Raw genomic sequence first — 26,934 nt, 5'->3', positions numbered from 1 at the left:
TCCGCTGCCTCCCGAGGTCTCCGCCAGCCCCGGGTGGGTCCCAGCGCCTCTCGGGGCCGGGCCCCGCGGGTCCCGCTGCCACCAGGGGAGCCCCGCGGGTGAAGCGGGGCGGCAGCGGGATGGGGCGCAGCCCGCCCCATTCCCCCGCTCCGACCCCGCCGGCGCCGGGGCGCTGCCGGCGGGTAACCGCCGCCGGTCCCGCGGGCAAGCACGGCGAGAGGGGGTGGCGGCGAGGAATATTCCCGACCGGCCAAATATTTGCAGGTCCGCGCGGGTGATGGTGAACTTTGAGCCGGTCCCGGCGGCGCGCCCGGGAGCCGCTGACCGGGCTCAGGGGCGGGAGCGGGCGGTGGAAATGTACCGGGGCCGGGCCGGGGAGGGCGCCGAGTCCCCGCGCCCCTTCCCCGCGCCTTCCCCACTGCGGAGCCTCCGCGGCGGGCGGAGCCCTGCGCCCGCCCGGCTCGGTGCGGCGGCGGGGGGGTGGGTGTCCGGGCGGTGCGGGCCGCGCTGCGGGCGGGCGCTAAGACCCGGCTGCGCGGCGGTCAAAGGTTGTCGGCGGGAGGGGCCGGCCGCCAGGGGGCGCCCCGGGCCGCGCCGCTGTATATAAAGGGCTGCGCGAGCGGGGCGACCCAGTGGCAAGAGGGCGGCGGGCGGGTGGCGAGCGGGGCGGGCGGGAGAGGACGGGGACGGGCTGCGGGCGCGCCGAGCCCAGCCCAGCCGCGCCGAGCCGCGGGGCCGTCCGCCGCCGGGGTGCCGCGGGCGCGGTAGAGCCGCCGCCGCCGCTGCCGCCGCCCCGTCCGAACCCTGGATTGCAGGAGCCCTTCACCATGCCCGGCAGACTGTAGGTGCTTCATGGAGCAAGCCAACTTCTACGAGGTCGACTCCCGGCCCCCGATGAGCAGCGGACAGCACCACCAGCTCCAGACTCCCCTGCTCGGCAGCGCCTACAGCTACAGAGAGGCTCCCTCGGCGGCGGCACCTGCTGCGGGCGGCGCGGAGCTCGGCGACATCTGCGAGAACGAGAACTCCATCGACATCAGCGCCTACATCGACCCCGCCGCCTTCAACGACGAGTTCCTGGCCGACCTCTTCCAGCACAGCAAGCAGCAGGAGAAAGCCAAGGCCATCCTGGCCGGGGATTTCGACTTCCACAGCATGCATGGGGCCGGCGCCGCCGCCTCGGCGCCGGGGCACCAGCAGCAGCACCACCAGCAGCCGCTCTTCGGCTGCGTGGCCGGCTACATGGACGGCAAGCTGGACCCCCTCTACGAGCGCATCGCCGCGCCCGGCCTGCGGCCGCTGGTCATCAAGCAGGAGCCCCGCGAGGAGGAGGAGGTCAAGTCGGCGGCGCTCTCGGCCCTCTACCCCCACCACGCCGCGCAGCAGCACCCCTCCCACCTGCAGTACCAGATCGCCCACTGCGCCCAGACCACCATGCACCTCCAGCCCGGCCACCCCACGCCGCCCCCCACGCCCGTGCCCAGCCCGCACCACCCGCACCCCCCCGGCGGCCTGCCCGCCGCCGGGCCCCTCAAGATGATGCCCGCCGACCACCGCGGCAAATCGAAAAAGACAGTGGACAAGAACAGCAACGAGTACCGGGTGCGCCGGGAGCGCAACAACATCGCGGTGCGCAAGAGCCGGGACAAGGCCAAGCAGCGCAACGTGGAGACGCAGCAGAAGGTGCTGGAGCTCACCACCGACAACGAGCGGCTGCGCAAGCGGGTGGAGCAGCTCACCCGGGAGCTGGAGACTCTGCGGGGCATCTTCAGGCAGCTGCCCGAGAGCTCGCTGGTCAAGGCCATGGGCAGCTGCGCCTAGCCCCGCGCCCGCGGGCCCCCCCATAGACACCGGGCAGGAGCGCAGCGCTCTCGGGGAGGCGGGGGGGAGAGAGGGGGTGGGTGGTTTTGTTTTGTTTTCGTTTTGTTTCGTTTGTTTGTTTTTTTAACAGTTAACGACCAATACAAGAAGCCAGGCAGCTGTAGTATTAAAAGGTTTGTGCCTTAGGGATGACACACGAATAAGCTGAAAACATGGTGGGTTTTATAAGGAGAAAGGCGAGGGGAAGGAAGAAATTGGAAAGCCCACATGTCTACACAGGGTAAATAACAATAATAATAATAGTAATAAAGCACGCATAGCAATCCAGATGTGCCTTAAAAGCTGGCTGCAGGAGCTCTGGGGCTTTCTGCCCCTCCGAGCCTGGCAGGGCGCGAGGGAAAAAGGTGAGGGACGTGCAGGCTGGAGGGACGGAGTGTCCGGGGGTGCCAGCCAGGCCCACCCCAGCTGGCCTGCGGTGCAGCAGGTAGGGCAGCGGCGAGGAGGAGAGGGCTGAGGCTGAGGGACACACAGCGCCGGGCGCCCGTTTGGAGCACTGAGGTGTGGGGCAGCTGCCGGACACGCTGCCAGGACTGTCCCAGCCTGGCTGGGCTGGCCTTGCCCAGCCCCGTTCTTGCTGCCGCTGCCGGACCGATGGACGGCCTGGGACCAACGGAGCAGCAGCTTGCGCCGGAGCATGGGGAGCTCCCTCCATCAAAAGGAAGAGCAGCGGTGTCTTGTACTGTATGTCACGACGTGGCGAAGCACAAATGAATAAATACCTATCGATGCGGGTATTTACTATGAACTTTCAGTGTATTTTGCTTTATTCCAGGACATTTAGCTCCTCTCCGAGTCTCTGTCTGTCCAAGCTGTGCCTCATGTAATGTGAAAGCCTTTCTGTGTATACTAGCTACACTTTATTTTTATTGCATTACTTAGATCTTTGCCATCACACGACTTTCTTATCTGGTGACAGAGACTATGCCCTTGTGCTGCAATGTTATTTTATTATTTGGGTGGGTGGGTGTGTGTGAGTGTGTGTTGCCTTCTCCATGTTGTCTGGGGCCGGCTGCTGCCTCCTGGCCCCAAGGTGGGGGTGCCAGGGACAGGGTGCAGGCCAGGGGGGCTGCAGGCCACCCGCCATGGGGCCAGGAGGCTCGTCCCTGGTGCGGCAGCACCTTTGGACCCTGGAGCTTCTCCCAGGGCCAGAGAAAACTAAACAAACGGGCCCCCTTCCCGGGAGCGCCAGTAGCCGTGCAGAGCGTTTCTTCCTTGTACAGTTGCTGCACAAGGATTTGCCCAGTCGGGATAGTCACGACGGGAGAGGAGAGCAAGGTGGAGACGTGCGGCTGTTTGGAAGCGTGACAGCAGGAGCGCAGTGCTGGGGTGTGTGAGCGTGTGCGGGCGGTGCGGATGGGTATGTATACATGTACGTATATGCACACATGTCGGTGGGGTTTTTTTTGAATTTGGGGGGGAGGGAACCGCATATAAAGTTTGTCAGAAGCCCTGGTTATGTTCATAAATAAACAGCATATATTCTACCATAGCCACCCGCCTCTCTCTGTGTTTCCAGTTCGGGTTCTGCCGCGGCAGCGCGGACCCCTCCCCCGGACCCCCGTCCCGTCCCCGCGCCGCTGCCCGGGCCGCCGTCGCGGGTCGCAGCCCCTCGTTCCCCGCGAGGGCCGAGCCCACGGTCGCCTTTAAGAGCGCGGCGGTTTCCCACGCGCTTGCGGTGTCGGAGGAGCCCGTGAGTCACCGGCCGCTTCGCCCGGCGGGGCCGGGGGCTGCTCCCGGCGGCGCGGGGGCAGCCGGAGGGAGGCGGCGGGGTCCAGCCGGGCTCGGGGCCGCAGGGATGAGCCGCCCCCCCCGGGGCACGGCGGCGGCCCGCGAGGGGCGGCCGCGGGCTGGGCCCGGCGCCGCTCGCCCTCAGCGCGGCCCGGCCCTCCCCTCCCTGGGGGGTTCCGCCCCGGCCGGGCCGGGCCCGGGGGCGCCGCCGCGGGGCTCGGCGGGGCCGGGCGCGGAGGGGCGGTGGCGGGAGGCCCGGCGGCGATAGGGCCCCGCGCCGCCGGGCGGGAAGGGGCGGCCGCGAGGGGGGCGGCGGCCGCGGCCGGGCCGTCCCGGAGCTGCCCCGCGGCGGCGGCCGGCCCCGAGGTGAAGCAACGCCCGGCCCGTGGCGCAGGGCCCGGGCGCCGTGCGGGGAGGTCAGCGGGTCCCCCCCGGCCGCCGCCCACCCCCGTCCCCTCCGGAGGGGCCTCGGGCCTGGGCGCCGCCTGCCCGGCGGGTCGGTCCCGGGCCGGGCTGGGGCTGCGCCTCGGGCCCCGGGGGAGACGCTGCCCCGGGCCCCGGCCCCTTCAGCGGCACCTGCGTCCGCCCGGGGGAACCGAGCTCCCGGTGGCCCCTCGCCCCCGGCGCGTCCAGGCTGGCACCTCAACAGCAGGAATCGAGCAGCCCGGGGAGAGATGGAGCCGGGGGTGGTGCCACGGCGGTGCCCAGCTCCCAGGGCGGGCGGTGGGCGAGCACCTCTCGGCCCCGGCCCCGCTACGGGGCAGCTCCGAGGGCGCCGGGGGCTTCGCCTCCCGCCGGGCTGCGGGGCGGGGGAAGGGCACGGCCGCTCCGCCGACATCGCCCCCAGGGCCGGTCTGGGGGCGGCGGAGCGCGGATGAGGAGCAGCGATTTGGTTTCTCAGTTAGGTGTAAATCGGGGGATCCAGAGCAGGTAGTTTTCGAAGGGCAGAGCTAAATTCTCGTGGTGTTGGGCGAAAATAATGACTTTTACTTGTGCTTCCTTCCTCCCCCAGCCCTGCGGAGCTGTGCTCCCGTCGGGTGTGATGTGCCTTACTGAGTAATGCCGTCCAACGTGTAAAGTGGGGAAACGCTGTTATCATTTGAGCAAAGATTATTGCAGGGTATATGTGGGAGGGACTGTAATCTGGTGGTTAGAGCATGGGAATACAGTCCTGCTCGTTTGAGTTATGTTCTGAACTGTGAGTCACCGTGTGTGTGTGTGTGTGGTTTCAGCAAATCATTTACGGCCTCAGACAAAGCAGATTTTTCCATTAATTTAAATGAACTGTAGATTAAACAGGTCTTCAGTGGCAGAAGAATCAACCATTCTATGATTCAAAATTAAGATCACCTATCTACCACATGGGTGTTTCAATAGTTATATAAACACAGCATGCCCTGGAATATTACAAAGGGTAAATTATTGATAGCAGAAAAGTGTTTAGAGACACTTGCCTTAAACACGGTGCCAAAGCGAGCAGCGTTCCCTGATCCTAACCCTAACTGTAGGCTGAGCCTTCGACAAGGACCCATCCACAGCCCAGACAAAGACGTTGCCGCAGCAGATGCTCTCCACAGCCTCCCTGCTCTCCGCAGCCTGCGTTTCGCTCTGGCAGCCCCCTCCCGGCCCTCCCCAGCCGCAGCTCTGCGTTTTCCCTTCCTCTCAGCCATAACCCTTACGCCGGCACCCAGCCGGGGGGGGAGGCTGGTTGCTTCTCCCAAGCAACAGGCAATAGGACAAGAGGAAACGGCCTCAAGTTGTGCCGGGGAGATTTAGGATGGATACTCGGAAAAATTTGTTCACCAAAAAGGTTATCAAGCACTGGAACAGGCTGCCCAGGGCAGTGGTGGAGTTGCCATCCCTGGAGGTATTTAAAAGCTGGGCAGACCTGGTGCTGAGGGACATGGGGAGTGGTGGGCTTGGCAGTGCTGGCTTAATGGTAGAACTTGTTCTTAAAGGTCCCTTCCAACCTAGGCAATTCTATGTATTATAAATGCTGGGTGGCGGAAAGGATTTTTATGCGTGTCTCCTCTGAATGTCACAGGGTAGTTGGAGCTGGACAGGACCTCAGGGGATCATCTCATCCAGCACGCTCACGTGAAGGCCACCGCCGGTCCACACTGCTGCAAAGACGCCATCCATCGGGCCTGGCTGCTGCGGTGTGCCGTGGGTGCAGCAGGTAAGCGTGGCGGGATTCCCACTCAGCTCCTGACATCCGCACCGAGACTGTTCATCCCAGCTCGGGCAAGGTCTTGAACAGCCCCTGCACTGGGCAGGGTGCTGGCGGGGGGAGGTACACTCGGCGGCATTTGTCTTCGCGACCGTGGGGTGGCTTTATGGAAGTTTCCCACCTAGCCTGTTCCTTTTACCTGCAGCAGTGCGGCGTCCTGCCCGTCCTGCCCCACGAGCTGGCTGTGCAGTCCTTCCTTCTCCACCCTGGTCAGCCCCTAACGTGGGGCTGGGGACACGGGCGTGCGACGTGGGGGTGGGCAGTGACGGAGGCTGAGCGAGTGATCACATGCTGGGGAGGAAGGGAGCAGCGCCTGCTCGCACTCTGTACAGAGTTGAGAGATTGCTCATGACCACGGCGAAGTCCTGCAGCAGGTTGGGGGTGGCAGGGGGAATGTCACGTTTCTCAGGGGTTGATTTTGTTTCCACTGCAATGGGTGAATTGCCCCTGAGGAACTCCACGGGGGGGCAGGAATAGGTTTTGGGGTGCTCCACACAAGACTGCACAGTGAAGGGGGGCATGGAAGGTGTTTTGCTATTAGGAGAAAGCAGGCGCTTCTCCGTGCTGTGTTGGTTGCGTACTGTTTTGAATTTACTGGTTGAATTGGGTTTGACCCAATTCAGTGGTGAAAAGAAGGGCAAATGTCCAACTGAGTAAAGGGTGGAGGAACAGGCCCACTGGCCTCTCTTGGTGTAATAGATTCAGTAAAAAATAATGTTTTGTACATGGACATCTCGGGTTCTGTGCGCGTCTCTCTTCCCCTGTAATGAAACCCGTGTTTATACAAGTGAAGCCGCATACGAACGTACACCTTGCACAGAAATACCTGTGTTTCAGTGTGAGTTGCTGTAGCGTGTCTGAGGTAACTGTATTTTGAAGCTGAGGCAACAATTAGTAGTGAAAAACAAGAAACTTCAGAAGAATCAGAAAGTCTGTTTGGATAATTCCTTCCAGTCCATAACATCTTATTATTAATGATTTTTTTTTTTTATTTTATGGTACTACTTAGTATCTCAAACTTAGGCAGTGGACCCAAAGAGAGGAAGTCAGCCCCTATCCCCAAGAGTTCACAGCTTTGGTGGAAAATCTTCATGAGCTCATAGTTTATCGAGCACCTGGATGTCCAGCATAACACAGTTCTGTGTAGGCAGCCTGAAACAAAAATCAACTATTTGGAATACAGATTTTTTCATGTCTTTTCCATTATCAGGTTTCTCCTCAAGCTGTCCTGGCGGGGTAGAGGCAGTGTGTTCACACTACCTTGCCTGCCAAGCACCTGGCTAGAGACTGCCACGAGCTCCCTCTCTGCAGGAGCAACGGGCTGGTGTCTTAAGGACGATGTGGGTATGACTCTCTAACTGGAAGGGAATCCTCACAAAAGGGAATCCGATTCATTTACTCTAAATATTTAAGTGCAATCTTCTTCGTTTGACACCATCCTTTTTTACTGCAGTATTGCATCTTCCCTCTGAAATTAATAGTTAACCACGGAGAAAGACAGGTCTGGCAGAATGGAAATCAGGCATTATATTATCCCATGAGTCACCTACATGCAGAGAACCAAACAAGTGTCAGCCAATGGCTTTGAGCCCAAAATATGTCAACGAGGAGATGCGTATCTTCATTTATATTAAGTAGATAGAAAGCTTGTTGCCGTTCCCATTGAACAGGTTGGAGTTCTGCCACTGGCTCCAGTGGGAACAGGATCAGGCCCATGCGGAAGCTGGCGCTGGTTACCTGCACTGACTGTATTTTCTGCACAGCAGGGCAACTTACATTTTAACAATAGTTTCTAGTCAACGGAGAGACTCAAGACCTCCCTAGTTCTGGGCATTACTCCTTCCTTTGTCAGTTTGATGACTTCTCCTTCGAAACGCGAGGGTGCTCGGCAGCAGGCAGCGGCGGGCGCTTTCCTGAGTGCAGCTGCGCTGGGGGTCAGTGGCAAGTGGCTGTGGAGAGGGACCGGCACAGCACCTTTTCTGAGCAGGGCCTTGTGGTTTCTAATTATCTACCTTTAAAGTAAAGAAACCACGTTTAGGAATTAACCCCACTTTAGGCATTCAAACCTCTTTCTCTGGCAAAGTCCCATTGCAGTCCGGGGAAGTCCTGGCTGAATAAATGCCCCAAAATATTTCAGAAGTTTCTTGAGCACCGGGGAACTTTAGGACCTCTATTTTCTCACTCTGGGTACTCTCTCCACAGCTTCTAATGCATCTGGCTGTAGACCTGTCTCAAGAAGCGAATAAATCTTGGGCTGCTGATACGTACCAGGTCCACCATGCGATTTGCACTGCAGTCCCTCGGGGGGAGGAGGCGATGGGAGCAAACACCAGTAAGTACACCCGAACCGGCAACTCCGAGATCAGGGCTGAGTGCCAGACCTGCTGCTGGACACCGAGTGTCACCTATTCTGGCTTTCATGTACAAACTTACAGTCATCTCGGTCACATATACATTTTATTTTTGTTATGTTGTCATTTATACATTAGAGTTTAATTTGCTTTGGAGGACCCGAGTTCAGTTTGGTGGACTGGGAGTGTATATTTACTAAGTTTTTTGAAGTTATTTTCACATTTTTATTGACATGCCACTTCAGTTAAAACCCTGGTGACAGAGTCAGGCTGAAATGAGTGTCTGTTGCTGATTCATAATTGTGCAAATTAGCATTTAGACTTCTCATAAAATAATATAAAAATTTGGAAGGCTATGTGCCAGTGCTGCTTGCTTCATTCCAGTCAGCAACCCTCCTGTGTTTACTGGAACTCATGTTAAATATCAAAAGAATGGGATTGCCAGAGTTTTCATACCAAAAATTTCTTGACCTATCTTGTTATTGGTTACAGAATTGGCTTATTCCAATTGTTTCTGGAGGCGAGGGGGGTTGCTGTTGACTACAATAAAACTGGGATTTGATTCCCTAGACTCCCGTTTTAAGAATAGCACTGTGTTATTTGGCTTGCTAAGCCAGGAATGTATATAATAACTCTATTGGCAACATTTATTTGAAAAAGTCAATATATGATTACCACATAAAAGCATCAAGTTCTGATTTTAAGTGAACATGTAGGTAATGTAAATAAATAAAGCTCTAGTTATACTGTTTTGTGTTTGCATTGTGAGCAGTAATGTTTGCAAATATCACATCAAGAATCCTGAGTTGATAAAACCAATTTAAAGGCAGCCTTTGCTAAGGCAAATTCCAAGGGGGTATTTCACGAGACCTGTAACAGTATATAGGTCATTATATAACATGTGAAGAATGGATTCACATTTTTAATTAGCTCATGTAATTTATTTTGTAATTTGATTACCGAGTGGTGTAGGAAATCTGATTTTTCAGCTATCAGTAATATAGCTGTAACTTTTATTAGCTAATTTGTATATGGATGATTTCCTTAGAATTTTAAACAGTGACAGATGTTTCTTGACATGACTGGTGTTCGTTGTGACTTTTGTTCAGTAGCTGGGTGTATTCCTCAGTGTTACGTCAGTGACCTGGATCATCCCTGCAAGAGCTCGCGAGCAAGCGGCTGAGAGAGAGGGAGAGAGTTTTCACATGTCCCTTTAATGGCGTGAAATCTGCTCTTCCGCTTGCGGTAGCCGATAGGAGAAGGTTTCAAGTAATGCAAATGTTTTAGGGCTCAGCTGAACAGTATATATTTTGTTATTTGTATTTTGTGCTTACAGCTGAGCAGTGGTTTTTAAAGGCTGACATCCCTCTGAGCAAGGTGCCTGCTCCGTGCCCGGCAGGGATTACAGGGGCCTTTCTGTTGGTTCCGCTGGGCATCACTGGGTGGCTCGGCGGGAGCCTCCGGGAAGGACACACAGTTGTGTCTACCGTTTCTTCCTTGGGTATGCTGCTAACAGAGAGAAAGTTTAGGTATTGGCGCGGCCGCTCTTCCCTTTGGGAATCTCGCATTGACGGCGCCAGGAGCTGGGCTGGCGTCCGGGCGCTGCCCGCTCCCGCTGCAGCAGCGCCGTGCGCTGGGCTGACTGAGGAGACGGGGATGAGGACTCCGGCGTGGGGGCCGCAGTGCCCTGCAAAACACGCGCAGGAGAGCGCGGGCTGCCCTTGGTCCGCGCGGTGGTCCGGCACAGGGCGTTGCAGCCAGCTCGGGCGGCCGGCAGCGAGCAGAAGCACAAACCAGGCCCTTGGAGACAAGGAGGGACGTAGGGGAGGCAAATGTGACGCTGAGGGAAAGTTAGAGCAGAGAGAAGAGGCTGCGGTTAGGATGTAGAAGTGAGGATATTTAGAGTTGGATTCTGCCAGTGGCAAAATTTGCATTAAGTGGGTTGGGAGCAAACGTTCAAGGAGGGGAATCCGGGAAAAGGAGAGAGAGGCCCGAGAGAGAACAAGATGCCCGACATCTGCTCTTGGAGGGCAGCACTTGAAATGGGATCCGGCCAAAGCCTGGGCATGTGTGTGTGCGTGGGGATGGCAGGCAGCGCGGAGGCGTGCTGAGGCTACTTTATGTTGTATAGCATGAAAGCTAAAAAAATGATCTGTTTATTTAGCAAAGCGTTTTTTTTGCCCCAGTCAGAGTCATTTCCCATGAAAAGCAGAATGCTCTTCCTGGAGGACTGCTGGGTTTTGTGAAATATGAGAACAACAAGAAAAGTTTCAGAAAATTTTGAAACATAGGGAAATCCTCCTCTGCGTTTCTTCCATCATGAGTGTCCCACCCATAATTCCAGTGTGAAGGGATGGCAGGGTAGAGGAACAATTCGTGTTTGGGGTAGGTGTACATCCTGGGCACCCTTTTATGATGTACAATGTGGAATACACCCTCCCACTGGAGGAGGAAACACGCAGGTGCGGGTGAAGCTGGCTCGTAGCCATCATATTCCAGGCTCGTAGCCTGGAACGCAAACCTGGGAAATAAGCTTTTATGGAAGATTTGTCAGTTAGAGTGTGCGTGTTGTCATAGGGCTTAAAATGCAAACCCTTCCTTCCGATATTGCCGTTTTACAGCGACAAACGTGCCCCATAAGCAACTGTGGATCCCTGCGATAGCATTTGCATGGCTGTGTGTGTACGGTGCAGCTAATTAGTGTATATTGCTGCTGCAGTTCATGTGAACATTATTCTTACATGCTGAAAATCTGGCACATTGTTGCACATACAAATTAGGCTGTTGTTTACATGTATGTAGACTTTTCTGATTTGGACACACAAACACAAGTTTTCAGGAAAATCCTGCGTTCTGATTAAAATGCAGGTCAAAGGATCAAAAGATTTTGAAGCCAAATTATATTTTCTGGGGATCAAAATGTATAGGCTGCACTAGAGTTCCTTTTAAAATGAGCTTTATAGGTTTCATATGTGACTGCATTAGTAGAGTCTATCATCTGTTGGTAGTTATGACTTCTGGACCTTTGCAATTTCAGTAATTTTATGTGCTAATAAATAGCGCATAGGCAGCTCCGTCTTCCCCGCCAAAGCAATAATGCTGATTGAAGAATCACGAGACTTAATAAGAAAAGTGGGGGGGGGGGGGAGAAGGAAAAGAAAAGGAAAAAAGAGAACAATAAACGCGGAGATCTTTTTCCAATTGTTTGTCTTCTGCTCCTTTAGCTTAGTGCACTTGAGCTAGATTTTCAAACTTTTGCTATGTTCATGCTTTTTAATAAAAAAGCATTAATTCCCAGGAGGTCAGGAAAACGTTGTTTGCGTTGAGGCCTGTGATCAAATCGTAAGCTGGCGACGCTGCTGAGTATGGTCTCGCGTAGCGGAGCTGGTGCAGGTGAACGGGGCAGCGTACACCTACCGGCATGGCTGCGCGTGCTGCAGGGCGCTGGGTCTGCAGGAGGGTCGGCATCGCTCGGATGGCATGTGAGGGCAACAAGATGCACCTGTGTGGGGAAAGTCAGCCCCGGCAGCTGTGGTTTGGGGGTACGCGAGTCGGCGGCAGCCAGAGGAGGGGTGTGTGCCAGACACCATCCGGAGGCACGGAGGAGGGTAACAAGCCCAGACTACCTTAACTGCGAAAGAGTGACTCAGCTCTTTCTGCAAAGTTTGGAGTTTCAGCAGAATATTTTTTCCGCTATGCTGACAGCTTTTCCACCCACGTATCGCATATGTGGCTTTGTGCCACGGAGGTATTTTGGGATTACAAAGCCTAGTGTAAATTTTTAAAGTTACGTATGCAAAAAGGTGCCTTCTGGATCTTAAAATGTATAGATTGTGTGTAGAGTGTAGGGAGTAGGGGACGTCTTTGAAAAACCCGGGGCTTGGGGAAGATATATCCCCATCTATTATTTACCTGGGTTTTTTTATTTATTCCACCAGAACCCGGCCAACGATGTTTTCAGACAACCTTATCTACAGAAATAGAATTACTCTGAAATTCTTCCCAAAGTTGTAGCATTGTTTTTATCGTGGGGCAGAGTTAGTCATTCACATACCTGGTATATACTGTTCTCTTCTTGATCCTGTTACTGTAAGGCATTCCCAACAAATCCCGTGGGGAAAATAGAGATATGCAGGGAATTAAACCTAATAAAATAAAAAGGTTTCTTAATCTGTCAAGTGTATTGCAATATTCAGTGAGCTACTATACTCAACTGAAGATGAAATTGGATGGAGTGTGCTTGTAATATTGTTCCAGCACATGGAGCCATTGCATGCGCATACATCCAGCCTGCTTTGAGCAAGCCATTTGTCAGTTCTTTATGTGAGACTGTGGCCCTGGCTGTCACTCCGTGACTGCTGCGTGAATCAGGAGGGATTGAGGAGGAGGAGGAGGACAGTTAGGCGCTGGGGTTGTGCTTGGTCATTTATGTCTTTAAGCAACCCATCTGTGGAATCCAAAGGTTTGCTCTATTGTCACAATATTTTTTTTATGCCACAAATGCTGATACAGCAGCAAAAGCCTCTATCCGAGGGCCCCACCACATCATGGGACTGGAGAAGAAAAAGAGCAGAAATCCAGGGAAGTAATGTTAGTGACCAGTAACCACCACTATGGCAGATCACTCTTGTAAAGCAGGCAGGGCTACGGCTTCTTTTGACTCCGTGTCAGCTGAAGGAGCAGTAATTCCTTTGTGATGTCTGCAGCACTCCTCAGCTTGCTTTGGTGTTTGGATTTTGGGGTTTGGCATTGTGTTTTGGTTTGGTCATTTATGAGGTTACTTCCAAAGAAAAGATATAATACAAAATGACAGCATATATTAAGCATAAAAGCATCACTGTCCTCTGGGAGCTGTCACAGAAGAAAAGGCAGAGCCACTGAAATGCAACCCCATCAACTGTCAGAAGTGCCCGCCGGCAGGTCAGCAAATCTCTGTGGTCATTGCTGGACAGACCTCAGAGAACCAAAGGGACAAGTGACTTTTGTCCCCGGCTAGCAGGAAGACGCCAGCCAGGGAAACAAGCTCACCCTTTGTTTCACCCTCGGGCTGCAAACGGACCAGGAAATAAGTCCTCCCAACACCTTGCGCTGGATGCTGATCATATTTTGCCTGTGTCACAGTGGGGCAACTTGGTTCCTCCATTGTCTCATACGGCAGTGTTAAAAGACAGGGGAGCCGCCCTGCTCCAGAGCTGGAGCCCCGGCTTGGCACAGTTGATCACTCTAGGCTGAGTTTGGAGGTTTGCGAGGCTGAAATTCAAAGTGAAACTCGGTGGATGTGAGTGCCATGGGAACCAGGGCAAGCGGGAGGTTTGCATGGATCCCCTTAGGGTTGGAGCTGCCGAGTTTCATATGGTGCTAAAAAAAAAAAATAATACAGTGTCTCTGGAAAAAAAAAAAAAAATCCGTCTGTGTCTTGAGGCAACTGTGGGCACCTTCAGCCAGCACCTGATTCACTAGCGAACAGTTACCTACAAGGCATTTCAGCTGGCAGACACTTGTCCTAGGCGCCGTAGGCCGTAAGGGCTGTTTTCAGTTTAATCTATTTTTAATGTGGCGCCTTATTCCAAACTGCTGAGTTCTCACATTCCCAAGCTGTCATGGTAATGGGATTGTGCAGTCTTATTGGCTAAAGTTTTCCACCCCAAGTGCCAGCAGTTAGGCTCCTAAATCCATATTCAGATTCCTTAATGGGACTGGCGAATCCCGCAGGAGTCGGTAGGAACTGGACGTGGTCTGCACCTTGGAAAACAGGCCAGGCCATTAGGTGCGTCGGCAAAGCCTGGCTGCGGGCACACGCGTTCTCAGATGTGGGCCACCGTACGAATGGATTGAGCCCAGCCTAGGAACGTGTATCCCCAAAGGTGAGAGAGGTTCACGCGCAGGGCTCCTGTTCAGCCCCACCGAACCTGTCGTAGGTGAAACGCCGCCGAGCGGTGACCGTATGAACTATTACGCAATGACCGGGGCCGCTTTCAAAGGGCAGGTTTAAAAGCAGTCGTTCCCCTTCCTAGCATGGCTGCCTTTTTATTCAGAATGGCTACCAATGTCGATAGGAAGGAGGGAGGCAAGGTTCATGCAAGTGGGAATTTTGTCGGGGATTCGGGAGCGGCATGCATTCAGAATGGCAGCAAGCGGCAGAGCGCAACAGCGTGTCTGTCCCTGTCCTTGGCTTCCTGTCGGCGCTACTTCTCTACCCGTGATCTAACGCTGCGTATTTTTACTCTACTACCTTCTTCTGCTATTTCTATTTGTAGCACCCTGCTAGACTTGTATCCAAGCCAATCCAAAATTCTTCTGAAACTCCCTGTGCTAGCAGCAACATGAAAGCAGAACTCTGCAGCAGCTACGGTAGGGTTTAACTAAAGTTAAGAGCGGTGTCAGTCACTTCAGCCTCTCGAGTTGCACTGAAAATGGAAATGCCATCTGCCAAATGAAACAGTTTGCAAAAATTGTGTTATGTTGCCTTTTTTCATGTCAGGCCGAACAATACTCTCTGTGGAATTACCAGCCAACGTGTGAAACTGATGCGCTTTTATTGCCTTGTTTTATATGGAAGGTTTGTTTTCTTGTTATTATTATTGCAAGATAACGCATAAGGCCATGGAAGTACAATGCACTGTCACTCAGATGAGACAGAACTTACTTAGTACCCTTTAAAGTGTTTTGCTGCAGTGTGAAAGTGTTGTCATTTTTTTTCTCCTGTTTTCTACAAAGGAGGGAAAAGCAATTTTCGAAGTGTCCCACCAGAAGACAAAAACATAGAAGAGCCAAAACAAATTCCCGTAGAACATGTCTGTTCTCTAGACCTGTAACGCTTCCGTGAACCACATCCTTTGGAGCGCAGGTGAAGTGAAGGACCCTTGTGGTGCCATCTCCAGCCTCCAGAGCCAGACCCCGGAGCCAAAAGCAGCACTGCTGAGCCAAAGCTTCCCAGCCAGTGCCGGAGAGGAGTGGGCAGCCAGGCGCTGGGATGGGCTGGGAGATGGGAGCCTGGATGAGCTGGTGTTCCCAGGGATGGAGCAGAAGTGCCGTGCAATGGCATAGCCCTTTCTTCCCCCTCCTTCTGCCTACTCACATCAGGGCTGCATCCAGACCTAACCTCGACGTTTGAGACATCTCTCTTCCAAACAGAGAGTGTGTTTGATGTCTAGAGGGCAGACTGAAAATACAGGTGTTTGAAATCTTCTTCCACTCTTGCATCCCTGCCATCCCATCGGAGCACAGAAACCTCACTCAGGACTTCATGCTTGAGTCCAATACGTTGTAAGTAAGACAGTAGTGCTCCTTCCTTCTGGCTGGTGTCGGTCTTCTAAGTCACTGTCTTTTATTTTAGAGCATTCACTGAGGAAGTGGGAGACCTGGGTTCAATGCGTTCCTCAATCTGAGAGTGCTCGTCTCTCACTTCCCATGAGACTGTCTAACTGCCGGCTCATCAGCTATTCCGGGTGAAGCACTTGAGAGTGAAACCATGCCTTCCACCAACGGGATGTTTGCTCTCCCCGTCCCGCTGTTGGTAGGCAGCTTCTGTTTTAGAGTGAAATGGTCAGAGCTTCGTGGTGTGAGGAACCTCAGGCTGCATGTGGTGTTCTCGGAGCTAGTTTGCAAGACCCCATGCCTTAGGGTGTTCAGAGAAGGGGCTCCTCGTCTCTGGGTGCCCGGGGAGGACAGTCTAAAGTACATCTCCTTGGAGATGCTCTTCTGGGCAGGCGCAGAAGCAGAAAACTTGAATGTGAACCAAGGAGAGACCACAGAGTGCAGGTGGCTGAGAGTGACCTCTCTGCCTCTGGACTTCAGTGCCTGAGTTCAGTGAAAGTCCAGTCTTATGCACTTAAGTCCTTTATTGGCGGTAACTCCGTAAAAACCCAACTCTGCATTTGGCTCCTTCATGTGGACAGATTCTGGCAGATCCACCAGGATCTTTACTGCTGCTTTGATAAACATTTCCAAGGTTTGTTAAATGTGCTCTGTGACGTTCTTTTGTGGAGATGGTAATTTGACAATCATCACGTGAGAAACTAAGAGTTTGCCATCTGGCCCGGCAAGACTTTTTTCTCCTTACTATTAATTAAACTGAGGTTATTGCAAAATTTTATTATGATGGTTATGATTTGTCCTGTGATAACGCTGGGGCTAATGTGAGGCATGCAAGTGCCTTCCACGCTGATGACGTTAGTGGGAGGTGGACCGGAGCAGCACCTCTTCGGACTCTGGTGTCAGCTCTAATAACAAAGGGCCAGTTCCTGCTATCCCTATGCCGGCACCTTCCCCTGGAGCGGGTTCTTCTGGTTCTGAGGGGATGGTTTCACAAGTAGGAAGACGTAGCTGGGGGGGAGGAAGGGGGCAGCTGCTTGGCCGCAGTAGTGTCATATAACATGCCCTGGCAGGAGATCTTACTGACCACAGCTTTGCCCTGCTTGGTGAGGCTGTGGCCATTCATGGGAAAGTAGATCGGCAACAACAGATTGTTGGAGCACGGTGAGAAAAGAAGGGAGGGAAAGGCGGTAGGGCTAAAGCTGAAATCATCTGCAAAAACCAGGTGCTGATGGCGGCTGGAGGGAGGAAGAAGGAAATGAAGCTTTTCTGGTGATGGGACAGGAGGTGGCCGTAGCCTGTCTGGGATGGATGTGTGCAGTGTTTGGCTGCTTACCCTGTTTCCAGTCCACACTGACACCCGGCTCAGGGCCCTTGAGCGTCAGAGGCTCTCGCTCACTCTTCAGTGATCTCCAAACTGTGACTTTGCAAATATGCTGATACTGGTAGGTTTGAAGAAGATGGCTGGGTATGAGGTTGGTGAGAAGCCGTCCTCTGGCACTAAGCCTTGACATTTTTCCCTTCTTTGTCAGGGACTTGAATGCTTCAATGCTCAGAGTTAACCCAACAGCTTCACAAGCGATTCAATAATATTTATTTTTACCCAAATCCCTCGAAGTCTGAGGGACTGGAGACAGCATCAGTTTGAGATGAACAGCCAAGAAAAGTAAATCACCCTTGGGTCAGGGTGAACTCTCATTTGAAGAGGCCACAGATGGCAAAGATGTTCATGAATCAGCAGTTTCACAGACCTCTGCCCATTCAGAGACTAATGTGCACAAACAGACATGAAAACAGCACAGAGCCGCAGAACTTTCCAGATCCTTCCTGTTCCCTCTGCGCTGCTGAGGGGGACCTCCACGGAGGAGGAGGAGAGGGCTGAGGTGCTGGGCACTGAGCTAGTCCCAGGGGTGGTCACCTGCACCCTCTGCCAGAGCCAGAGCACAGGGTGAGGGCGAGCCGCTGCTCCCCATGTCCCTGCTCCCCTGACGCACACCCAGCTGTGCTCGTCAGCGAAGGAGACGCTACCGACAGGCCTGGTGCCTGAGATAAAGGGGAGGAAGGAGGGGTTAGGCGAGGACACCAGCTGTTGCACCATCGCAGGGCTGCAGGTGCGGGACGCTCCTGTGCGTTTGGGTTGAGCGCGGGGGCCTGCCCCACCAGGGAGCTGATGGACGCGAGGAGGTGAGGGAGAGGGATGCAGCCGGCCCCAGTGACACCATCCTGCTCGTCGGTACCCGCGTTGGATCCGCGTGCCCATGAGTCCGGCGCCTCAGCAGCCCGTCAGGGTACTGATGTCATTACTGGGGTCCCGCACTGTCGTCCTGGTCCCTGCTTGTGGGATCGTCTGTCCTTCCCTGCTGCCCGAGGGAGCCAGGCCCGGCGGAGGCTGCCGTGTCTGAGGGCGCAGAGCTCGCAGCTGGTGAGACAGAGGTAGGAGAAGGGGGGTCTGCGCAAATCCGGAGCGGCTGTGCCCGTGGCAAGCGGGGGTTACACACAGCTGTCCCCAGCCTGTGGATGGGAAGTTCTGTGCGAATGTGTCCTGTCAGGCTCCCAGGAGACTCCAACAGCCTTCCCTTCATCTTGCCCTTGATTTTTTTATATCTTTTTTTTTTTTTTTTTTTTCCTATTGCAGTCACAAAAGCTCTTCAGAAAGCACTGTATAATTCCATGGCTGTGTGAACGACTGCAGGCCAAGGGTGTGTGCCTGGACGGAGTGTGCCTTACCCCTCAGAAACCCCCAAAACTCCCACCGAGCTGGTGTGGGGAGATTCTTCCTGCCCCTCTTTGATGTTTGCCAAATGTTATGCCCGGAGAGTGCAAGACCAGAGGGCCGTGCAGAGGACCCCTGCCTTGTTTCGCTTGTGTATTCTAGGATCTGCTGGCCAGGAGGGCTCCCAAAGAGACGCAGCGTCGCTTCCATTCCTGCCCAAATGTCAGCCCGGGGGCTGCTGCTGCTGCAGGATAACATGTCAGTGGTGAGAGCTGGCCGAGCCAGAGACTGCGCCTGAATTGTTTGCGAGACTTTTATAGACTGTCTATCTGGGATGAAACGCAGAGCCCAGATCTTCAAAGGGCTGTGTGGGATGGCAGCTATGGGGCTCCCATTAAAGTTACTGGGCATCACATGACTGAAAACTTGTGTGACGCCAGCGTGTTTCTGCGGAGAAATAGCTGGGGCTGCCGACAGAAAGGGAAGCAGAGGCAAATGAACTCCTCCAGGCCCCCAAAAGCAACACCTCACAAAATTTCAGCCGCAGGGCTTGTGTCCTTTTTTGTAAGAAGCAATTATAGTGGGTATCACAGAGATGTAAAGGAACATGTGAGACATTGCAATTAATTTGAAGCACCTCATCTGCTGACAATAAATCCCAAAGTTGGAGAACATCTAACTCTGTAGAGAACTTGAGGGAGTTAAGTGGAGTAAATTGGATGAGTATGACTGAAGTTAGAGCATCTAGTTGCCATCCACCTTTCCAGAGAAGAGAAAAGGTTCTTGGAGAATGTCTTCATAAGGCATAGAGCATTGGGAGCGAGCACAGTCACGGAGGGAAAAGCTGCCCACCAGGCAAAGACCAGTGATTGTGGCACAGACAGTGAAATGGAGTCACTCTGGTCACAGTGCTTTCTGTAGCTCTTAGAAGACACTGATGGATCAAGACTCGGTCTAGACAGACTCCCCTTTTCTTACTGTTCTGACATTTTTCAGGCTTTAACATGAACTAACTACTATTGTCCTAATTTTACAGATGGGGACAGACAGGTTACGTGACATGCTCGAGGTCACATGAGCCGTCTGTGTCAGAGAAGGAACTGCACCTGGATCTCTCAGTTGTGAGGCTGTTGCTCCTGGCACTGCGTCCTCCTGACCGCAGACAACACATCCAGATTGACTTGGCCTGTGTCCTCTCTATGCCTCCAAATGGTGAGTTTTTTGAACAAATCAAAGAAACAAAAAAGTCACGCCTCAAATTTATACATACAATCTTCTGTATGCTGTGGCATGATGTGCCTTGGAGGAGTCTGCAATTAATACAAGTAATTACTGCTTGCTGCAAAGACATCACTGGTTAGGAATCTAGATGAAACTTTCACCTTGTTTACTGAGTGCCTGATGTTGTGCGATTCAGAATGGATTTGGGTGATATCTGCAGGATAAATTAAAATGTGACCCAGATGAGTACAGCAAACTCCTTGGTGCCATTGTCATGATTTCACCACCACTGGAGCTTTAATACCAGTAGAAAGAAGTCAGGGAAATAATTAGGTAGGAAAAAGTAATCATCAGCTTATTGCAGAGGGGTTCCTTGCGGTTGTCAGTGTTTGCCTTCTCCACTCAAAAAGGTTTAATATAAAGGCTGAAAAAGGAGTGGGTACCTATAGTTTGTTGGGACATGTGCCTGTTCTCGGTCTTCAACATCATTGAAGATCAACAGGAGTGGGATTTCCAAAGTGCCCAAGGAACCATTGGTCATGGATCCCAAGGCACAAGGCCCCTGAGGCACATCCGATAGTCCCATTCTGAGCAGCGCAGCTACTGAAGGACCGGCTTTGGTGGACTCGCCCATCCTTTTGACTCCATTTCACAACCACCTACTGACTCGTGCCGCTCCAGCTGTGCTGTGGGCTGCTGCTTTTAACTTGGCAGTGCTGCCAGAGGCACTGGGCACCTGGCGTTTCACGACACCAAAGGAACAGCCATTAATTGAAACTCATCAAGCAAACAGCCGCTTCTGCCTGCCGTGGCTCTGTTTTCGGCACTTCAGCTCTGAAGCGAGGCTGACAATTTTTGCTGGTTTCTCAGACCTCCTATTGAGTTTTGTTAATTAATATTTGTGAAGTAGTTGTTTTCAGGTTTATGGTGATCCAGAGTATTGTTATTACTGTTGGTATTATTAAGACTAATAATACTGCTAATAACCTTAGTGGGCCTGGCAAAATTCAATTTGACTAAAATCCTTGCCACAGATGAAAAAAACTAAGTCCAGTGATGTGAGGGGGTATGTGACTCAGTTACCAGTAACTGCTGTTTACAAGGGGCAGGAAGAGTATATTTGCTCAAATGAAAAAAGGTCAAGGCAGAGGCCCATTTGCTGTTTGTTAATAAGTAATCTAAAGTACAACACAGCTTTACTGTAACAAATCAGCCTGGCTTAGCTTTTCTCCCATCACCATTATTTCCAATCCAGTTCTGGACTAAAATGCCAATTCAAAAATAATCCACTTTCTCATAGATTATTTTCAACATCTCCAAATCTATGGAGAGGATTTATAACCGAGGAACAACAGCAACAACAAAAAAAAAAAACCCCTTTCCATATTTTTGCCAGTGTTTGTCTCAGGCCACCGTAGGCAACCAAGGTTGAAATATCAGATAGGGCATTATTTATCTCCTGGGAAATTCTCCTTTAGGCTCAGACCTGTGCATCTTCCCTATGGAATTGTGCCAGCCAGGAGCTGTGGTGTAGCTGGCCTGCTTACAGCCACCCCACCGAGTTACTGATGTAACTTACAAAACCACCTATGTCATCTCTGAGTCTGGCTCACAGTCAGCAGTTAAAATTCAAACATGGGTGCTGGAGAACATCCTTCTTCCAAGTGACTGAGCATATGTGCCCTTTATGCGTTGCAACCCCTGCCCTCTCATTGTCTTTTGCAGTAAAAAAAAAAAAAAACAAACAGAGGCCACTTTCCAAGCACCACTTGTCCTTAGCCACTGAGCAGTATTCTGGAGAAGGGCTGGAGTCCGTCCTTTGTAGTTCATCTACTGGCTGCGGGTAGGATCCACTACAAAAGGGTTTGCCATTAATGAGCCTCTTAAAGCGCTTATCAAAAAAGCAATGCCCGTGCCCGCTGCCAGCTAACCACAGCTTCTCATTTGTAACCCTTGGTGTTCACGTCCTTCAACTGTACTGGCCTGAGGCACACACCGAGTCCTCAAAACAGGGGATGTGATGGACGCAGTGCTGGAGCAGGCGCAGCTGGCGTGGCAGCGGTGGTGTGCACCCGTGGCGCCGGGCTGGGAGGGTGTTTTGCCTTGTGTGTAGTTATTTCTTGAGGGAAGGCAGCAGGGGCACACACACACACATACACACAGGTCACCTTTGGAGGCGGAAGCCATGCAGATTGCAAACTACAATTCCGAGCTTCCTGAAATGCAATTTTGAAAGGCAATGATCCTTTAACAAATCAACAATCCCTGCGCCGGCAGTCCTGACTGCCTTTTAACCACGGGGCGGTGGGGGGAGCTGGGGGGGGGAACAGGCTGGTGAAGAAGGATTTTCCCTGCAGAGCAGGTCACGTTTGGCTGGGAGCTCGGAGCATCTTCCCAGTGCCAGAGCCTTAACAAAGAGTCTTCTTGAGCCCTGTAGTCCTAGAGGGCACCGGGGCCTGCCTGCATTCAAGGCAGGGAAGGGGGGGAATGGCTTTCTGCAGAGCTGCCCCTCTGGCACCAAGCAGAAGACAGTGAGGCTGAGGTGAGGGATGTAGAGTATACAGGGAAGAACACGTGGGAGCTGTTGTAGGGTCTTTGCGGTGGGATGGAAAGCGTATTCATGCAGCTGAGCGCTCACACACCGCAGAAGGCAGCACCAGTGGCTCCCAGCTGCCAGGAAAGGGGTATTTTGGATGCCCCAGAGCCCTCGTGTTTGCCTTACTGTTCTGCATTATTGACACAAGAGAAGAGGAGGAGGGGAGCGGAGGACACCCGGTGTCCTGGGGAAGCAGGCATGGCTGGCGCTGCCCTCCGTGTCTGTACCTGCCTGGTGGGCCGCAGCGGGGTGGTTGGCCAGCAGTGCCGTTCACAGAGATCCTTCAGCTGATCCAGTGTGGGCAGGGGCTTCATCCCAGACCACCTGGTGTGGGCAGCAGGGAGTACAGTGGAATTGATGCTCCCTTCTCTGAAATCTGGCTGAGCTGGGCATCTGGGCAAATAGCTCGTAGCTTTAGCAAGGTTAAGAGGATGGCAGCGTGAAGTCCTAGATCCCGTGCTTCCACGCTGCTCTGCAGGAGCACGTGGCCGTGCCATACGTCACACGTCGCGGCAGGGAGAGCAGTGAGCGTAACTAGGTGGCAGCCTTTGCAGAGTGGCGATGCCACATGAAGATGCACGTGTTCGTTACTCATGAGATGCACATTTACTGCCCATCCCCGCCTTTCTGCAGTAGTATACACCCAGGGTGGTGGAGCTTTCTGCTCCTGCCCCTGGATGTTGTGCTGTTTCCCCTTGTTGTGCTTTGTTATGGGTAACATCTGTTGTTCCCGAGTTGCCTGGCGAGCTGCAGGAGTCTTTAACAACACCGACACACTGCAGTCTTCCTCTAAATACTAGTGAGGATTTACTTCTTCCCCTAAATACCAGTGAGGATTTACTTCTTCCCCTTACAGCAATGGGAAAACTGGGGTACCAGGATGTCATGTGACTGTCCTGAAGCTGTGGGATTAGCTAGAAATTGTTAAGCATTCCCTGAACCCAAGCCTCAGCGTTAGTCATCGCCGCCTTGTCACCCCTCAGTGGCATCATGACAGTGAACTTCTGGACCGTGCAGGCTTTTGCACACAAATGCATTTAATGAAAATGGTGCTGCACACACCGCTGCAGAGACAAACACTCCTCTAACCGGTAGCCAGGATGCCTGGGAAAATATGCAGGTGGTTTCAGAAAATCATAAGTAGCCTATTATCACAGAGGCGAGGCAAAAAAAAACCCTTGGGATTTTTCTTCCGTGCCCATCTGTTAATTTTCCCCCGAAGCCATTATTGATTTGCACAGGGGGGCATACTAACGCCCTGCAAACGGTGCTGGGAATCAGCGCTCTGCACTGCTCTTGCTGGACCAAGCAAGCTTCTCTGATGGGAAATGGCAGGGTGACATGATTCTTCAACTTGGACCTTGGAGCTTCACGCACCTGGCCATCATCAGCCTCAGAGAAACAACTTCTGCTTCCCCTAAATACTGTGCTTTGCTGCACCTCAGCCTGTGGCAGAGGTGAGCCCGAGCCCTTCTTGTTCACCCACCAGCTGCCTTTTGTATAGTTCATATAGCCCATAGCCTTTCTAATAAAGAGGTCTTGCTTATAGCCTGCCATATTTGCAGACATTTATTGATACTCAGGTATCTGGCTGTGCTTCAGGAGTAGCCCAAGATCATCACAAAAGGCTGTGCTATTTTAGGGGCCAAGTGCTAAGACTGCTGCTTGTCTGCTGTCCCCTTTGGCCCTTACAATTTGACCGATGCATACACACTTGTGACACAATAAAAATACCGCTCAACCTTCGTGGCAACAAGTGTCAGCCTTTTGTACGTGTATCTGCAGCCCTCTGTAGCTAATGTGGGTCTTGGGGTGGGACCCACCAGTGCTGTGCTTCTGCTCCTGCTTGTGCCGAGCCGTGGAGCAGACGTGTCTTGGGGGGGGAAGCCACTGCAATGCCCTACAGCGCGCTTGGCAGCTGCCCCGGCTTTCAGCTGCAGAGCCCCTCGTGCTGCCCGTGATGGCGAACGCAATGGAAATCCAAAGATGAGCCGTGGCGTTAGTGGTAAAAACCAGGTGGGGCTCCTTTTGGCTGAAGCACACAATTCAGAAGCATTTTCCCAGCTTTGTCTTTCTTTTATCATTCTTCTGAAGTATCAGAAGGAGGTGTCGCCCACAAATCGTGGCCTGGGGGCAACGTGAACAGCTTTGCTCTTCATCCTGGCGTCTCAGCCAGAAGGAAGCCTGAGAGCGTTTGTCAGAAGCGGCTTGGCCTGTGGCTCTCTCCTGATGATCTCTGCCTGTGTGCCGGGTGTGCTGAGTGGTTGCCAAAGGAACTTCCTGAGCACTGCACCAAACGGGGGAATTCACTGTGGAACAGTTGCTGCGGTACGTGAAACTTAGAAACAACTTTTGCTTTGCATTTGTGAGCAAAATACGGTGTTTTCCAAAGCATTTTTATGAATTTGGTCAAGGGTAGCATTATCAATTTCTACTGTCGCAAATATAATTTGTGTAGTAAAATTAGAAAGCGACCAGAAGAAGCTGCACGTTGTCATGAATTTGGTCCCGATGGAAGCTTGTCCAGCTGGATGTTGCCTCAAAGAAATGTCACAATTTGTGCATTTTTATGGTAAAAAATACTTCTGCTTAGGAAAAAAATGTTTCTAATATCTATGAGCAGTGAAAAAAGATACAGGAAGTGTTTTGCTATTTAATGACCTAAACACAATTTTTCACTTTTTTACAAGAAACAAAGTTGTTTCCGTTCTCCCCCAGATGGTCCCGGCTGAGACGAACGCACGGCGCGTGTGAGGGAGAGCATCCCCAGGGCGGGAGCCGCTGTGCCTCTGGGGCAGGGGAAGGCTGTGTTTCTGCGTAGCGATGGCAGCGGGGCAGATTTTCCCAGTGCCTTTCTCCCCTAGCACGTGCCAATTCACAAAACTCCTCCCGTTGTGCGCCAAGACCCGAGTGCCCAGGCTGAGCAACTGTGTGGTGTAGCTCTTTGCAGATGCGATTACGAATTGTTGAAGTTATACCCAAGAGTACTTTGATGTCTCAGTATTAAGCTCTGTGTTTTTTGATTTCCCCTGCCCAGCTTCTGCCTTTAGAGCCAGCCGTCCCTGCAGCGTGCCCAAGGCAAGCCTGGCACTTCCAGACAAGGACCAAAGCATTCAGTGTGGTGGCCAGAGAGACTGATAGGGCAATTTTAAGTCTTAAATGCTACTGCTGCAGTGACCCAGTCCAACAGCTCCTCTGGAAGGTGAGCATGGGCAGCCTTTCTGTCACAGTAAAGACATCTGATCTGCACCACGGCTCACCAGCAGCCGGGAAGCCACAAGCAGGGTGACAGTTCTCCTCAGGCTGTTTGTTCCCATCTGCCACCTCCAGCAGAGCACCCAGACCTCGAGGGACGGAGCTGGACACTCCGAACCCGCTCTCTGCTGAGGATCTGCTGCTCTGCACAACGTGCTGCTGAATCATGGGGCCGGAGAGCAAGTGCACGTGCATGGCTGTCTTACCTCCTGGTTCCAGCATTCCCATGGGAGTCTGAGATTCTGGACTCTGCTCCCAGGACTGTTTATGCATTTTACGTGAAACAGTCACCAGGTAACATATAATCCCTGATCAAAGCCCTCAGGGGATTTAGGCAAAGCAACGCCCAGTTTCTGGATCCTGATCAGACTTAGGTGTGAATTGGGCTGAGCTGCTTGGCCCTGTCAGGACTGGGGCAGTTCTGGGCACGCACGGAGGTGGAACTTTAGATAGCTGATGAGCTTGAAAGTATTTGAAAAAGTTGGAGATTGAAGGGGCCAGATAGTGGGAAGGACCTAGGAGCTGCAGATCTAAGGTGCAGATTTAGGGTAAAACATCAGGTGCTCCAGTAACGAAGTCCTCTTACAGGGAAACAATTATTCTCACAGATTCCTGAAGTGGAAAATTTTGTACATAACCATTTTATGTGCTTTTTGAAAAAAGAAGTCCCATCCTAGCCACTGCATTTTCTTGGATTTGTTTCCACCAGGCTGCATGTGCTGAGCTGCACAATGGTGGCTGCCGTATGAATGGCTCGTTATTCTTACCAAGCGTGACAACTGCTGTAGCGAAAGCAAGAGCAACCTGCTCTAATGTAAACTGATTTCAGATTGCCCCCGGCAGTCTCAGCTACCTCATCTAACCTCTTTTTTTTTGCCAATCTTTTTTTTTTCCTTTTTTTCCTTCCCTCCCTCCACTGAAGAGGCACCCCATGCTTTCTTATAAGGTGTTTTATCACGCTGGCTGTTGCGCTGGTGTCTACGACCTGCGGATGATCTTCTCTGGTATTATCCTTGGTGTGTTCCAAAGCCACTGGGACCCTCCGGCAAATGCAGACTCCAGCTTGCCCACGGCAAGGCCGAGCTCTGCAGCGGCTGCCGGTTGTGCCCGAGCACAGCCAGCTGCAGGGCACCGCGGCGGCGTGGCTGGCTCTGGATGGGGCTGGTGTGTCTTTGATACCCCACCTGCGTGTCTGCAGAGCGCTGGCGGGCTGGGGAGCAGCGGACAAGGAGGGGTTATTCAGAGCGGCACTGCTGTCCCGCGGGACGGTGCCGGGTCCGAGAGGGCAGCGGTTGTGTCGGTGAGGGAGCGGTGGCATCGGGGAGTGGATTCGGGGCAGGGAGAACTGTGGGAGAAGCAGTCCAATTTGCCGATGGTAGCTGCCAGATCGGTGTGTATGATGGGTGTGATATAAATTACTATCTATAAATAAATACCACAACAGCATTTTAATGAGGTGTTTTCTAGTAGCACTTGTCCAGGCTGGTAGTGTTATGTTAAGGCTGGAGAAGTATCTCCAAGCAAGCTTCTTGGCTAAACCTTCATAAACACGGTCTCACCCAAGATCTGACTATGATTTGTTTGGATAAGAGGTTTTGCTTGTTTGTTTCTGAACATACTTTCAAATATGTTTGGGTTTTTACTT

General features: G+C 52.7%; 1 protein-coding gene across 4 annotated transcripts; it reads left to right on the top strand.

Moving 5' to 3' along the window:
• The first annotated feature begins 618 nt into the window (after window positions 1–618).
• Window positions 619–26,577, top strand: CEBPA (CCAAT enhancer binding protein alpha). Of its 4 annotated transcripts, none has more exons than XM_063334580.1 (10): window positions 619–3,250; window positions 5,654–5,788; window positions 8,042–8,171; window positions 14,908–15,706; window positions 16,730–17,937; window positions 18,140–18,475; window positions 19,254–19,429; window positions 24,129–24,362; window positions 24,753–25,583; window positions 26,212–26,569. In XM_063334580.1, the coding sequence occupies exon 1, from the start codon at window positions 853–855 to the stop codon at window positions 1,819–1,821; it is 969 nt and encodes a 322-aa protein (XP_063190650.1). In that variant the 5' UTR covers window positions 619–852; the 3' UTR covers window positions 1,822–3,250; window positions 5,654–5,788; window positions 8,042–8,171; window positions 14,908–15,706; window positions 16,730–17,937; window positions 18,140–18,475; window positions 19,254–19,429; window positions 24,129–24,362; window positions 24,753–25,583; window positions 26,212–26,569. The 4 variants fall into 4 exon arrangements, 3 of the variants coding, with proteins under 3 accessions (XP_063190650.1, XP_063190651.1, XP_063190649.1); XR_010071034.1 differs by lacking the exon at window positions 619–3,250 and adding an exon at window positions 3,971–4,539 and having other exon boundaries at window positions 21,164–24,362; window positions 26,212–26,577; XM_063334581.1 differs by lacking the exons at window positions 24,129–24,362; window positions 24,753–25,583; window positions 26,212–26,569 and having other exon boundaries at window positions 19,254–19,430.
• The last annotated feature ends 357 nt before the right edge of the window (window positions 26,578–26,934 follow it).

Source organism: Chroicocephalus ridibundus, chromosome 4 (assembly GCF_963924245.1).
Source record: "Chroicocephalus ridibundus chromosome 4, bChrRid1.1, whole genome shotgun sequence".
NCBI lineage: Eukaryota > Metazoa > Chordata > Aves > Charadriiformes > Laridae > Chroicocephalus > Chroicocephalus ridibundus.
Note: the sequence above shows the minus strand (reverse complement) of the source record. Positions and strands in the feature narration are given on the sequence as shown.

Coding starts and splice junctions, on each gene's coding strand:
- CEBPA (XM_063334580.1), top strand. CDS start 853: ATGGAGCAAGCCAACTTCTACGAGGTCGACTCCCGGCCCCCGATGAGC.